General features: G+C 39.7%; 4 protein-coding genes across 5 annotated transcripts; 2 read left to right on the top strand and 2 right to left on the bottom strand.

The window, feature by feature from the left end:
- Window positions 1-966: 966 nt before the first annotated feature.
- On the top strand, window positions 967-3,699 carry LOC137740163 (putative pentatricopeptide repeat-containing protein At5g08310, mitochondrial). The gene has a single exon (XM_068479984.1). It carries the CDS (start codon window positions 1,100-1,102, stop codon window positions 3,434-3,436), a length of 2,337 nt encoding a protein of 778 aa, XP_068336085.1. The 5' UTR covers window positions 967-1,099; the 3' UTR covers window positions 3,437-3,699.
- Window positions 3,561-5,181, bottom strand: LOC137740172 (uncharacterized). 2 transcript variants are annotated; one of them, XM_068479995.1, is made up of 5 exons: window positions 4,852-5,181; window positions 4,581-4,668; window positions 4,280-4,500; window positions 4,099-4,171; window positions 3,561-3,976 (listed from the first exon to the last, which is right to left on the bottom strand). In XM_068479995.1, the coding sequence occupies exons 1-5, from the start codon at window positions 5,095-5,097 to the stop codon at window positions 3,819-3,821; spliced, it is 786 nt and encodes a 261-aa protein (XP_068336096.1). In that variant the 5' UTR covers window positions 5,098-5,181; the 3' UTR covers window positions 3,561-3,818. The 2 variants fall into 2 exon arrangements, with proteins under 2 accessions (XP_068336096.1, XP_068336104.1); XM_068480003.1 differs by having other exon boundaries at window positions 4,581-4,665; window positions 4,852-5,180.
- A 555-nt stretch (window positions 5,182-5,736) lies between these two features.
- On the top strand, window positions 5,737-9,608 carry LOC137743472 (adenine DNA glycosylase). Its single transcript, XM_068483375.1, has 7 exons — window positions 5,737-6,501; window positions 6,618-6,677; window positions 7,449-7,568; window positions 7,668-7,765; window positions 7,972-8,504; window positions 8,941-9,038; window positions 9,381-9,608. The coding sequence occupies exons 1-7, from the start codon at window positions 6,070-6,072 to the stop codon at window positions 9,480-9,482; spliced, it is 1,443 nt and encodes a 480-aa protein (XP_068339476.1). The 5' UTR covers window positions 5,737-6,069; the 3' UTR covers window positions 9,483-9,608.
- Window positions 9,609-9,612: 4 nt separating this feature from the next.
- LOC137743483 (uncharacterized) lies at window positions 9,613-12,711 on the bottom strand. The gene is made up of 8 exons (XM_068483387.1): window positions 12,324-12,711; window positions 12,190-12,263; window positions 12,028-12,109; window positions 11,536-11,586; window positions 10,762-10,862; window positions 10,500-10,653; window positions 10,200-10,406; window positions 9,613-9,954 (listed from the first exon to the last, which is right to left on the bottom strand). Exons 1-8 carry the CDS (start codon window positions 12,447-12,449, stop codon window positions 9,850-9,852), a joined length of 900 nt encoding a protein of 299 aa, XP_068339488.1. The 5' UTR covers window positions 12,450-12,711; the 3' UTR covers window positions 9,613-9,849.
- Window positions 12,712-13,982: the final 1,271 nt, after the last annotated feature.

Here is a 13,982-nt window from a genome sequence, read left to right as displayed (position 1 = left end):
TACTTTTTCTTTTATCAAACTCATCTCGTGTTTTCATTATTTTGCTGATTTTGTTGAACACGCAGTATCCTACACTACAAAATATTGAATGCATCTCACGTTAAGATTTAATGTTAATGACTTATTTATCCTACTATGCAATGATAATTTTGACCTTATTAGGTTAAAAAAATTTCTAAATACATCTCAAATCACTTTTAACGTATTACTTATCTTCTTTATCTATCAAAATCCATCCCATCCTCCATTGTTGAATAAAACCCTAACCAATGAAGCTATAAACATGTTGATTGAGAAAATTATTCTTGACCAATGAAATACGAAATTGGTGTTTCGAAAGCTTCACATGAGGTAAGACTTTATATTTTTCATTGTTTTAGTGATTTTGACGACAAAGATAGTTATTTTTCATTGTTTTAGTGATTATTTTCAAATCATTCAATTTTAAATCATTCGGCAAACTAACGTTCATATGGTTTGAAATCATTCGGCAAAATAAAAAATGAGTGTTATAAGAATTGAGAAATGTGGGGTGTATGTAAAAAATGTAAGGTGTATATTGAAAATATGGGGTGTGAGGGTATTATGGGGAAGGAAGTGAGGTGTATTAAGATAATTTTTAATTGAAAAAGTAAATGTGGGGTGTACTAAGTATGTGAGGTTTATTCTACAGTTTAAAAGCTTGTTTGAAAGTTTTTTTAAAGTAACTAAAAACATTTTTGTTGAAATTTTTTTTTATTTCAAAATCATTTACAAAAAGCACTTAAAAGTGTTTATTTATTTATTATTATTTAGAATTCACTTCAATTTTTATTAAGAATTAATTTAAAAATAACTTCATCAATAACGTTTTTTCTCGTTTTAAAACTTAAGAAAGATGAGACGTGCCACGTCAATGTCATGTACCAATAGTAATAACTGGGATGGTGTGGACTACGGTAGCAGCATTTTCCCTCCCATTGCGGTGGAAGCAAAACACATCCTTTGTTGTTGCAGCAGAATTTTCTTTCCTTCGCATCAGCAGACTCATATTTTGGACATGACAAGTCAAGTGGCATCATCATCATAGCCGTTTGGTTTCGCTGTTTGAGCAAAATAAATGGCATTATTATTGCCAAGAATCTCAAATACCCATCGAAATCTGTGGAAATCAACGCCGCCGCCTATCATCTTCTCCAAGCAGCTCACAGGCACAGCCTACTCAAATCACTATGCTAGTGATGCTAGTGATACTGACACCGACCCTTCTCTCGTCAGCGCTCTCATTTCCATCTTCACCAAGCGACCCTTTTCCCCGGACGACCCGGAGTTGAAGACCCTCGCTCCACGACTCACCACCAAAGCTGTCGAAAGTGTGCTTAATGGCCTCCGGAGTTGGAAAACCGCTCACGTCTTCTTCACCTGGGCACCCAACCAATGCGGCTACAGGCACAACTGCTATACTTACAATGCCATGGCGTCTCACCTATCACGTGCTCGACAGAATGCCCCACTCAGAGCTATGGCTATGGAAGTTGTGAGTTCCAACTGTTCTCTCACTCCTGGGGCTCTGGGATTCTTTCTAAGATGTTTAGCCAGCGTAGACTTGGTTCAAGAAGCTAACTTTTTCTTTGATCAAGTCACGGCCAAGGGTCTTTGTGTTCCGAATAGTTATAGCTATAATTGTTTGTTGGAGGCTATATCTAAATCTAAGTCCAACTCAATTGAATTGCTTGAAATGAGATTGCAAGAAATGCGAGATTCTGGGTGGGAATTCGGTAAGCACACGCTGACCCCGGCGTTGCAGGTCTATTGCAATGCAGGCAAGTTCGAAAAGGCTTTAAATGTTTTCAACGAAATGTATGAGAGGGGGTGGGTTGATGCCCATGTCATGTCCATCTTGGTGGTGTCTTTTAGCAAGTGGGGCGAGGTGGATAAGGCTTTCGATTTGATTGAAAGAATGGAAGATCACAAGCTTGGATTGAATGAGAAGACATTTCATGTTCTGATTCATGGGTTTGTGAGGCAGTCCAGAGTGGACAAGGCCCTCCAATTGTTTGATAAAATGCGCAAGTCAGGTTTTGCACTCGACATTTCTCTTTTCGATGTACTGATCGGAGGACTCTGTAAGAATAAAGAGCTCGAAAAAGCCTTGTCTATGTATTCGGAGATGAAGGCATTGGGAATCCATGCTGATGCTGGGATACTAGCAAGGCTCATCCCATCCTTTTCTGATGAAGTGGAAATGATCCGGGTACTTGAGGAAGTCCAAGGAGATTTAAATGAAGAGGATATGCTTTTGCTTTGCACTTCCGTGTTGAATGGTCTTACTAATAATGGCTCCATTGACAAAGCTTATCAACTTCTTCAGGCAATGATGCAATACGAATCTGATTCTGAAGGTGAGGTAGATAAGATCCTTGTAGTTATGAAAAGGGTTCGTCCCGTCACAACTAATTTTGAAATTGTTATTGATGGTCTACTCAGGTTTGGTAAGTTTGACATGGCCTTAAGCCTTTACAAAGATATGATTCAGATCGGCTGTAAACCAAATGTATCAATTTATAACAATTTGATTGATGCACTGTGCAATTCAGATAGATTGGACGAAAGTTATAAGCTTCTGAGAGAGATGGAGCAGTCAGGACTTGAACCAACACATTTTACCCACAACTCTATATTTGGGTGCCTCTGTAGAAGACAGGATGTTGTAGCAGCCCTTAACCTAGTGAAGGAGATGCGTGCTTGTGGACATGAACCATGGATAAAATATTCCACCTTGCTTGTGAAGCAGCTGTGCAAACATGAAAAGGTAGTTGAAGCTTGTAATTTTCTTGATAACATGGTTCACGAAGGTTTTCTCCCTGATATAGTTACCTATTCTACGGCTATAAACGGATTGGTCAAAATTCAAGAAGTAGATCGAGCTGTGCAGCTGTTCCAGGATATCTGTGCTCATGGTTATTGTCCTGATGTAGTTTCTCATAATATATTGATAAGTGGGCTTTGCAAGGCCAAAAGAGTTTCAGAAGCTGAATCTCTTTTGGATGAGATGGTGATGAAGGGTCTTGTTCCCTCAGTTGTAACCTACAATCTGCTGATTGATGGATGGTGTAAAACTAGTCACGTTGATAAAGCAATACTTTGCCTTTCCAGGATGTTTGGTGAAGACAGAGAACCAAATGTGATTACCTACACAACATTAATAGATGGGCTGTTCAATGCTGGAAGGGTCGATGATGCTCTTGCGCTTTGGAACAATATGGGAAAGAAAGGATGTGCTCCAAATAGAATTGCTTATATGGCTCTCATTACTGGTCTTTGCAAGTGTGGCAGGCCTGATGAGGCACTGGTTTATCTTCGTGAGATGGAAGAGAAGGAAATGAAACCTGAGATTTTTGTATATGCAGCAGTAGTAAGTGCTCGTCTCTCTGAGCTAAACCTACCCCGACAGTGAAGATATTTGATGTTCTAATTTGTTTCAAATCTGGAGAACTAAGTCATTGCGAAGAGGGAGGCTGATAAATTTCCCCCGGAATGGTTAGTAACTGAAGCTGCAGGTGAGCTGCTGCTGTTCGAACTATATAATGTGGATTAACATTATGGTTACCGTTACATGCTTGTTTTCTAGCCCTGTAGCTGTTTTAATAGATATTGTTTATACTGTATTTTGGATTTTTGATGGTAATTTTATTGGAATTCAGAGGTATGAAAGTTCAACTGGCCTGAGTAATCAGCGACAATGTCTCGAGCTCTAAAACTCCTTTTTCCTTGGTAAACTCATCACAGCCTCTGAGCATCGACTGAGTTCGACAATGGACTTTCAAATATATTTGAAACTAGTCCAATTTCCAGACAGGAATGATTCCTTGAGCGGCTAAACGCTTTTCAACCCAAAAGACAATATGTTTTGCTGTGATTTTCTTCTCATCAACGAGAAAAGGCTCAACAGTGCTCGCTCCTGAGCCATACGAAGACAGCGAAAACCCCTTTGGACCTGCATGCATACCATATTCTGCTAATCTCAGTTTTTTGTAAATTCATTTGTTAAACTGTGCGCAACCCATCAATCAATAAATTGAAGACTTGACATTGTTGACAATGCAAGGCAAGAGGTACCTGTGAGGACTCCACTGGGAAAGAAGACCCAAAACGAGTAGGTATTGCCCTTCTTTATAAAGGAACCTTCCAGCTGTAGCACGTAGAACACGTCAATTCGAGAACAATTATAAATGAAAATGCTAGGAATGAAGAAATGAAAGTTGAAAGACAATTAGTATATACAGGTAGCTGAGCTGACCCTGTTGTCTTGAAAACAAAGCTCAATATCAGAGAGTTCATCTTGAGTTTGGAGTATTGCTTTCAATGGCGGGATAACGTCCTCCTCCATCATTTGAGGCAACGCCTTCACTGGAGCTTTCGCTGCAACTTTAGGCTTCGCCGGAGCTGCTGCTTTTTGATCAGCTGTTCTAACCTCCTTCGTACTTGTATCAGCAGCAGCAGCATCAGCATCAGCATCAGCTAGTACGTAAACGGGGCAAAAAGATGTAATCACAAGGCAATGAATCCCTGCCATACATTGTGAAAATAGAGCAACTCACCGGTGGAAGTGGATGATTCTTGCAAAGCAGACCAGGCAATGTTTCTTTTTCTTTGAGATGCTACCACTTTACTTTTCATCATTTCCTGCTAAACCAGATGAAACATAACATATCCTTTTTGTTAGGGTTGGTCTCAAAGTTAAGCCTATGATCGACGGGAAATGATTTCTACGCACCATTTTTCGCACATACAAGTTTGGCAAGTTTTTTAAAATGCCTAAGTTTGTTGAATGGTAAAAGACAACCAGAAATAGCAGTGCTCAGTACTCACATGGTTTGAGGTCTTCCTTCGAAAAGGAAGGCGGGCTGATGACTTGGGGAGAGCTGAGAATTCTGCCAAATGCTTTCCATTTGGCTGTCGTCGTCGTCGACATTGAAGAGCATGAAGCTGAACCTGCGGAGGAGATGGTTTGGGCAGAGAAAGAATAGCCAAAGCCATGCTTGCTTGCTTGGTGATCAATTTGGAGCTCAATTCGCCACTGAAACAAAACCATCTTCTCTTCTCTTGGCCTATCATTCAACGAAAGGCTGAGATTGAAGCTCTTCCATTTTCTCTCATCTAGCTCTCTAACGAGTCCCAAATTCTCTTTTGGGCCTTTGGGCCTGGCCCTCATTTCCTTAGCGGCTCGATTTACATTTCGCTTATTTGTTCAACTGAAATAAAAGAACCATGTTGAGACTTCGAATAGAGACCTAAAAAAGCCAACTTCAACTTTTCCCTTGTGAGCAACAAAGCGCAAACAACAACAGAAATTTCTTCATACTGTTATAAATAGGCAAAAGTTAGACAGAAAGCTTTTGCTAGGGACAGAAACGAAGCGAGTACAAAATATTACACTGTTTAGTTTCGTAACACAAAAGAATTACAGGTAAAAATTGGAAGGGAGGGATACTGATATTATTGCTTTCAGTTCTTTTCTTTCGCAGTGTTGTGTGTATTGTGATCGTGCTCTTTATATAGAGCAACACCTGTAACTAACCAAACAGACAAAATGATTACACTTTTGAAAGCACCACACAACAACTATTCCCTATTATTCCCAAATCTCCTTTACTTTACTGTGGACATTCATTCATCCTCACAATTTTACAACACATACAAGTTTCTTTTACATTTTCTTTACATCTATCTCCCATATCCAAAACAAAAAAAGATAGCGAGAAAATGTGATCCATTGATATCGTTCCACTTCTACCCTCAGCAAACGTTCTCTCTCTTTCGCCTATTTATAACAACTGTTATCTATATCAGAAGCGAAAGAAAATTTTGGTTTCAAATTAAAGTAAAAACAAATTCAATTTAATATTGGAGTCCGTCCCTCCCTCCCTCCCCACGGACCTCTCTCTGCACTGTGCGGGCGTCGTTCGGCTCTTTTGATTTGAATCCCAGTTGCCCTTCCTTCCCTGTATTTAGGTTTTCACAACGGCACAATATTTGCTGCATGCCGCGAGCCCCCCACAGGCACTAGGTGTAGTTAAAATCGACGTCATGATTTCGGACAGGACCAGGAGCAAGAGTAGCAGCCGAAGCAAGAAGGATATGGGGAATGCAGTTGTTGTTGTTCCCGATCAAAAAACAACAACTAAAAGAGCAGCACCGGCGTCCCAAAGACAAACGCAGAGGCGACGGCAATCGGCCAAGGAAAAGGAAGTGCAAGACATCGAAGACATAGAAGATTTGTTCAGCGAAGAGGAGACCCAGAGAATTAGGAAGTCTCTGCTGGAATGGTACGGCCTCTACCGAAGAGAGCTGCCGTGGAGAGAAGTGGAAGCTGGGGAGGACCTTGAGATAAGAGCCTACAGAGTGTGGGTCTCGGAAGTGATGCTGCAACAGACGAGGGTTCAGACTGTTATTCAGTACTACCACCGTTGGCTGCTCAAATGGCCCACCATTCACCACCTCGCCCGGGCTTCTCTTGAGGTCACTTTCTTTCCCATTAACTTCCCGAAAGTTCCAATCTTTTTGCTTCACATTTGAATTTTTGAAATGCCAAAGCAAAAACAAAAACAAAAGCAATCCAATCTTTTGTTTTGCAGGAGGTGAATGAAATGTGGGCAGGTTTGGGCTACTACCGACGCGCCCGATTTCTTTTAGAGGTGCTTTCTCTTCATTCTTGTTTCAGTCAGCTGTTCTAAACTCCGCTAAAGGCACCACTTGAATCAGTGTTAATTTGTGTGATATGAAAACCTAAGATTATAATCCGCTCAATAAAGCTGTGAGGTGGAACACTTAGGGTTTAAGATTACTTGTGTCCACATGATAGTATGTTGTCAATCCCTCAAGTTACTAGTCTTGTTCCGTTTAATTGAATTTTTCGTCAAGTTGCTTACGCGTTTATGTAGTCAACTCATGTGTACCTACCCTCAGGGTTTAGGTTTAAGGAAGTTGTTTATGCCTTTCTGTAGTCAACTCATGCGTAGCCCCCAGGGTTTAGGGTATGGTTGCTACCTTTGTATTGAGGTGTAGCACATGTTTATTCTTGTGTTTTCTCTTTGCATTGGTTTTTATTCACTTATTGTCATTTAAGACTATTAATATGAGAAACAAACAAACGGATTCAATCAAACCTTTGATGATCTTTCGTCACACTTGTTATTGACTATGAGTTATGAACTTATAATGATACTGAGACTACCGTCTGTGCAGGATTCCATCTTCATCTTGTATTCTCTAGTTTTACAATGAAGGCCTTTGGACCTTTTCTTGTTCTAAAATTTTGTTGTTGTCAATGATCTCATTTGAAAATAATAAAAAGAAGTAACAATCAATTTGAAAATGACGGGCAGTTCTATTTTTTCGTATTTCTATAGAAAACATGCCCTGGTTTCAGTCTCTCTTTTGTTTTTCTTTTTTTTTCAAATTGTTAGGGAGCTAGAATGATTGTTGCAGAAGGAGTTCAATTTCCTAAAACAGTTTCTCAACTACGAAAAGTTCCGGGAATTGGAGACTATACAGCTGGAGCAATAGCTTCGATCGCATTTAAAGAGGTGAGTAACTTCTCTGCTAGGTTTGAGTCGGACCCAAAAACAAATTTCTTTGATTTTTCTTTAATCAAGAAAGCGCATGTTCTAAGAGTTGTCTTTCAGGTGGTTCCCGTGGTTGATGGAAATGTAATAAGGGTGATCGCTAGACTAAGGGCTATTTCTGCCAATCCAAAAGACTCTTTGACTGTCAAGAAATTTTGGTGAGCTCTTTTGTTTATGGAATCACTGCTTGTACTTTTACAGGATTTGAAATTCCTTTTTAAAGGGTAACAAACTTTTGGACTTTTTAAAATGCTATCACATAGATGTGTATAAAACGCAGAAAATGATGCCAATGGATCAAATGCTAACTTATCTAATGAGAATGCTATCATCGCTATCTGATTTTAACGTGCGTGTGAAACAGGAAACTAGCAGCTCAGTTAGTTGATCCTTTCCAGCCTGGGGATTTCAATCAGGCCCTCATGGAGCTTGGCGCAACTGTATGTACCCCATTGAGTCCAAGCTGCAGCTCATGTCCTGCATCAGGCCAATGTCGTGCACTGTCAATCTCTGGGCATGATAGTTCAGTGCTGGTTACAGATTATCCAGTTAAGGTGGTAAAGGCCAAACAGAGACGTGATTTTTCTGCTGTATGTGTTGTCGAAATATTAGGAGATGAGGAACCATCAGACAGACACCAAATCAACAATGGGTTTCTTCTTGTAAAACGACCTGATGAAGGGTTGCTTGCTGGCCTCTGGGAGTTCCCGTCTGTCCTGCTGGCTGGAGAAGCTGACTTGGTCACTAGGAGAGAAGAAATCGACAAATATTTAAATAAACATTTTAGACTTAACCCCTGCGACATAGCTTCAAGGGAATATGTTGGAGAATATGTCCATGTTTTCTCTCACATTCGTCTCAAGATGTACGTGGAATGGTTGGTGTTACATATAAAAGGTTTGATCGCCATCTCTTTCTCTTCTCACACTATTAAGTATCAAAAAGTGCTTATTTTGAAAAAATGAATTTGAAAAAATTTAATTTTAGCTATCTATATCATAACAAGATAAAAATAGGCAGATATCGTTTTGGAAACTTATTGAATTGCAATTTGTATGTATAGCTGCATTTTCTACAGGGATATTTGCAGCTTCTCTGCATTAGAATTTAGAAACACCTAACATGGCAGTTGGTAAATTCAGTGAACTGTGTCCGAGAAGGATTCGAGAAGCTGCTCGAAAGTCAGAGCTGCTGTACATCATGTTTACTAATTCATTAATCTTGAGTCACTGGAACCAAAACTATTAACCCGCACCAAAGGCGTGGTAGTACAATCATGCACTGTGTTTCTGGAGATATTCTTAATCGTAGTTTGCTTTTCATTGGCACGAAGGTGGGATGGTTAGCAAGCAGCTCAAAGAAACCGTGCCTTGGAAATGCGTAGATGCCAAGGTCCTTTCAAGCCTGGGGTTGACATCTGGTGTAAGAAAGGTGATGTCATACTTCAACATATCGAAGCTTCTGAATTTGCTATTTCGAAATCTAGTTTATACCAAAGAAGTGATTCTATCAGACATTTCTGGGTTCATTTTTCTTATTTGATTTTGTTTACGTTGTCGATTGATTCTTGTCAAAATCCACATCAGAAAGTTTAAAACACCATACTAAGTAGCCTAGATATCATCTATGTTGAACTTGAATGCCGAATAAGCTAGTGGCACCGGCACCAAAAGAATATGATGAAATCGTAGTTTTTATTATCTGTTCGAGTACAGACCTTTGTGTTTTATTTATAAAAATGCGTTTGCACTCTGGTTTGTCATCCTGATGCAGGTTTACACTATGGTTCAAAAATTTAAGCGAGAGCAGTTGCCATGTGGTCCTGCCTTGGAAAGCAAGAAAATGAAACGATGCAAAGCGTCTCGAACAAAATAGAATGATCCTGGAGCAGGACATGCTGTGGATCATTTGAAGTATTGACATTCTCAGCCAAGTGACTGCACTGCACTGCTTAAGTTCATCTGAGAGCGGGCACTCGCACGTCACTGATTTACAAGAGAGCCTCTTTGAAAACCAGTGTGTCATTTTATCTCGACCATTGGGTCAAACTTTCGACAGTCACTTTTGTTGATATAAATTTTAGACATTCAAATCTGAAACAAGTAACTGGAGTACACGATAATATTACAAACACGCTTTTTACCTGCTTTGTGCACGAGAATTTGTTACAAAAGCACGCCACAGAAATCCAAACTACCGTTTAGTTCAGATCTGAAACAAGAACTGGAGTTGCAGGTAATATTTAGCTTCCTACATCGTAAGAGAATAAGCGCACTGCATTATGGTAACTTATTTCAGCAAGTTCTTCTGTGGTCATCTCTAGCAAAGATGCGACATAGATGAGTACCTGCCATTGAGAAATGATGTTCAACTTTAAAGGTAAATAGAATACACTACCCGTTTGTATACAGACTAACCATAGGGAACAAGTATCAAAACACGCACCTACGGGTCCAAGAGATTCATGTAAAAAGATTTAATCACAAGGGTTTAGGGTTTTGAACAATGGCCGTAGACTAGAAACTAGAATGACAACAAAACGAACATATTTAACAGGGATAATGGGCAAGATTCGAGTTGTAAAACACTTACATTGTGAATATTTGCTGGGTGATTTAGTACTTCTTTTGGAAGTGTTACAGCATCGCTTGCACTAGCCACTGGAGCTGAGGAAATTTCTTGCGACTGAAGCTCTTTAGGGAAGGAAGCATCTCCTTCAACCAGATGCAGAGAACCTAACTCAGACTTTGGTAATGCATCAGGTGCATCTGTCTCCAGTAATATTCTTTCAGAAGGTACCTACAAAAGAACAAGTTATAATGAAAATCGGATCCAATAATGTATAACATATACAGACACACACACACACGTCCAATCCAAATATGGAACTACCATCTTCAGCATCCTCTTTGCCTTGTTTACTTTCATGGACATGAGAAATCCAGAGAACGAAAAGTAAGCACCAAGACTGGCAAATTCAGGAACCATTTCAGCAGAACCCAGGAAAGAATGAAGAATCACGCCAGCAGGAAAAGGCCCTAAAGATCTGACAAGGAAATATGCATGAGGCATTTATAGATGAATTGCTTTGGATAAACCTCATAAATTACAAGCTACGATTAACATAATAGAGAAAACGGCAGCATCTATGTACTTCATTATCTGAAGAAGGTCACCAAAAGCATGGACACAATGGATGGATGCTGGCCTTTTTAACTCTTTTGCAAGTTCAAGTTGTTGCCTGAATACATTAACCTGCAGTGGAAACCTTACACATTTACAATTTTAAGGACTAAATTGATCACTCTTTAAAAAAGAAAATGGCCTTAAATAGGAGGGAAAAAAATAATTTTAATCAGCCATTAAGATAATGAGTCATACAATGAAGCTTTGGGAGAGAGTAATTGATTCATACAATGAAGCTTCGGGAAAAAAAAATTATCAAAAAGAAAATGAACTATAAGGGTATTAAGTTAATGACTCGTACATTTGAAGCTTTGGGAGAGAGTAATTGAGCATAGACTGAGGCAAGAGACACAGGTATTAGACAATCAATTGGGGTTCATGCCAAGGCGCTCGACTATGGAGGCAATCTATCCCTTAAGGAAATTGATAGATGGGTATAGAGGTATGCAAAAGTTAAATAATTGTTAGTTTTACTCTTTACATACATTTTATAAGAAGTTCAGAAATGCCCTGAAAACCCTTTTTTCATCTATGTTTCCTAGGGTGTTACATATAATTATTATTATTTTTTTTTTTGGGAGAAAGAAACGAAATTTTCTTGCTTATGGCAATAAGATTACACAAGTGGTCAAGATATCCACAACGTATAAACAGAAAGCAAGTCATCCCACAATTAGTTCCGATGAGAAGAGATGACCAACTTATATGAGCACTTCAAAAATTGGGTTGGAATGATAAGAACCTGATCCGCGAAATCGACCTTCTTCCCATGCGAACCCTTGTCCAAGCCTATCTGAATTTACACGGTTGTGTTAGAATTTAGAGATTCATTTATTCTTGTGTACGAAGATTTTGGAATATATAAATTCCGCTATTGCAAAGAATAGAACTTGATGTGATCAAAAGAATTGATGACACATCAAAAGCTTAACCCATAAACGTCGTCATTAGATAGCAAGGAAAACCCCTCAGATGGGGTAGCTAGAACTAATGAATGTTAAAACCATAAGTTCAACCCAAAAGCCAAGTTACATACATGTTGGTTACCTGAACTTTTTATCAAGATCAATTGAAATGTTTGACGTTTCCCAATGAAATCAAGCTTTTGCAGAATAAAAGTAGGGATTATCAAAATGGAGCTCCTCACTTGGAGTCATTGATTAAAACCCGAATCGTACATTTGCATACATCTAAACATAAGGTATCAAAATAAACTAAGGATTCAAGTGCCAACCTCTCCAACCGCTGCAGAGGGCGTAGACTCGAAGAATTGTTTTAAAGTGTTAAGCCAATTTGGTGTCCTCTCTGCAACAAACCTACACATATACAGCATACCTTGAATCTCGATTCTCGACTCGAGAGAGAGAGAGAGAGAGAGAGAGAGAGAGAGATTTACCAGGGATGGAGACCGAAGCATGGAATTACGCAAGGATAGGACTCCCCAAGCTGCTTGACCAAGTGCCAATCTTTCTGAAAGATAATATTAGATTGGTGACTAAATTATTAACAATAAGAAAAGGGAAAAGGTACCTCAGAGACTCCATTGACGGCAAAACGAACGACGCCAGAATCGAGGGTTGCTGCAATCAATTGGGGCGCCTTGTCAAAGATTCTTGGGTCTTGCAGGTGACAGTGCGCGTCAAACAATTTCATCATCTGCCTCTGCCGCCTTTCTCTGCTGCGAAATTGCAAATTGCCCCAGGTGCTGCTTGTTTTGGAGCCAATCCAAAGCTCCAAAGCCAAAGAGAGCGGTGGACTGGAGGCAGCCGGACCGGTGTCAGTGGATGCGTCTCTCCTCGCGCTAGTCGGTTTATTCGTTAAGTCAGCCACATGAGTACACCGTTTTGGAGTTATCTTGTGGACCCCACGCCGTTGGTGATTAAAGACTATTTATTTAATAAAGAGGAGGGTTTCCTATCCAATTTTAGTCCTTTTGCGGCACGCAGAACATTTGGGTGTAACGCCCCTAGCAGCACGACATTGTCAGGGACTCAGGACTCGGGACCCTGAAGTGGAGCATAATTTACTTCCAACTCTCTCTCGTCATTTAATATTACGGATTCTTTCAGTGAATTCATTGAAGTGGAGCATAGAGAGGGCCTATGAGAGGAGAAAATCGAAGTCTTGGGTTTATGGGCCAGTTTAATGGAACTACATGACAGAGCACCATCATAAGAATTAACAATGATCGCTAACCGATCTAATTTGACTATTGACAAAGAAGATGAGTGATTAATCAGAGAGTATTTTTCAACCACTCGAGCAAGTTGACGAACAAAACAATTTTATGGCATGAAGCCTAGAGACAGGTCTACCCATACACCAACTCCAAGCCATGCGTTTGCCATCAATGAGAGTAAAGGTATATGAAGGGACGTAAAAGTTGTCAGACTTAGCGTTCGGAAAGCAACTAGCCTTGAGCAAGTGACACATCACCTCCACACGTCGATCAAATGGTGAAGAAGTAGCCAACAAGTCGTTTCTACACTTAATGTAATGCTAGAGCGGTGAAGTACTAGTCCATGACTGTTGGGGCTCACTAAGGGCTCATCCATCATTTAAGTGATCAGACACACATGAATAAACTAACATCACACTGTTGTAGAGCATTTTTTTAATTCATATTAACATGTACAGATCATACGTAGTTCAATTTTGCAAGTGAACTACTTAAACTTGGTTTATCTATCACTTAATCTTTTACCTCGAGCCCCATCAATGATTGACCATATTGACCTCCTAATTTTGAGCGTTAACAACATTATCACATGAAATTCTTTTGCACAATGCATTATTAAATAGAGAATTCCACATAACGATGAATCCGTTTCATGTAAGTCTTTCTCCTAAAATAGACCATGGGATGTGAACTTGACATTCCTCGAGATTAAACAAAAGCTCCACCGGAACCCTTGCCTTGACGGTAAGGTCACGAGGACACTGCAAAGAAAAACCACGGGATAGCCAACTCCCAACCAAGTACCTGGCAGAGTCAATTCCATAGAGAGTAGGAAAGGGTTGGAAAGCACAACTGTTTGCTACATCTGGAAAGAGCCTCTAGGGATTGACTTGGACTCATCTCGGAAATTGAAGAGCTCTATGAATTCAAAGTTTGAATCAACTTTTTGTTGGACAATACACCTTTTTAGCATGTTTGAGATCAAATCTTCCACACTCAAAATAGATATG

This window comes from Pyrus communis, chromosome 1 (assembly GCF_963583255.1).
Source record: "Pyrus communis chromosome 1, drPyrComm1.1, whole genome shotgun sequence".
Lineage (NCBI taxonomy): Eukaryota > Viridiplantae > Streptophyta > Magnoliopsida > Rosales > Rosaceae > Pyrus > Pyrus communis.
Note: the sequence above shows the minus strand (reverse complement) of the source record. Positions and strands in the feature narration are given on the sequence as shown.

Bases quoted from the DNA above. Each gene is read 5' to 3' on its own strand.
- LOC137743472 (XM_068483375.1), top strand. From the start codon at position 6,070: ATGATTTCGGACAGGACCAGGAGCAAGAGTAGCAGCCGAAGCAAGAAG. The intron at 7,766-7,971 runs GTGAGCTCTTTT...CGTGTGAAACAG, and splicing joins TTGACTGTCAAGAAATTTTG to GAAACTAGCAGCTCAGTTAG. The intron at 9,039-9,380 runs GTGATGTCATAC...ATCCTGATGCAG, and splicing joins TGACATCTGGTGTAAGAAAG to GTTTACACTATGGTTCAAAA.
- LOC137740172 (XM_068479995.1), bottom strand. From the start codon at position 5,097: ATGATAGGCCAAGAGAAGAGAAGATGGTTTTGTTTCAGTGGCGAATTG. The intron at 4,501-4,580 runs GTGAGTTGCTCT...TTTACGTACTAG, and splicing joins AGAATCATCCACTTCCACCG to CTGATGCTGATGCTGATGCT. The intron at 3,977-4,098 runs GTACCTCTTGCC...GTATGCATGCAG, and splicing joins TCCCAGTGGAGTCCTCACAG to GTCCAAAGGGGTTTTCGCTG.
- LOC137740163 (XM_068479984.1), top strand. From the start codon at position 1,100: ATGGCATTATTATTGCCAAGAATCTCAAATACCCATCGAAATCTGTGG.
- LOC137743483 (XM_068483387.1), bottom strand. From the start codon at position 12,449: ATGATGAAATTGTTTGACGCGCACTGTCACCTGCAAGACCCAAGAATC. The intron at 12,264-12,323 runs GTACCTTTTCCC...ATTATCTTTCAG, and splicing joins CCGTCAATGGAGTCTCTGAG to AAAGATTGGCACTTGGTCAA. The intron at 9,955-10,199 runs GTAAGTGTTTTA...TCTCAATGGCAG, and splicing joins ACCCAGCAAATATTCACAAT to GTACTCATCTATGTCGCATC.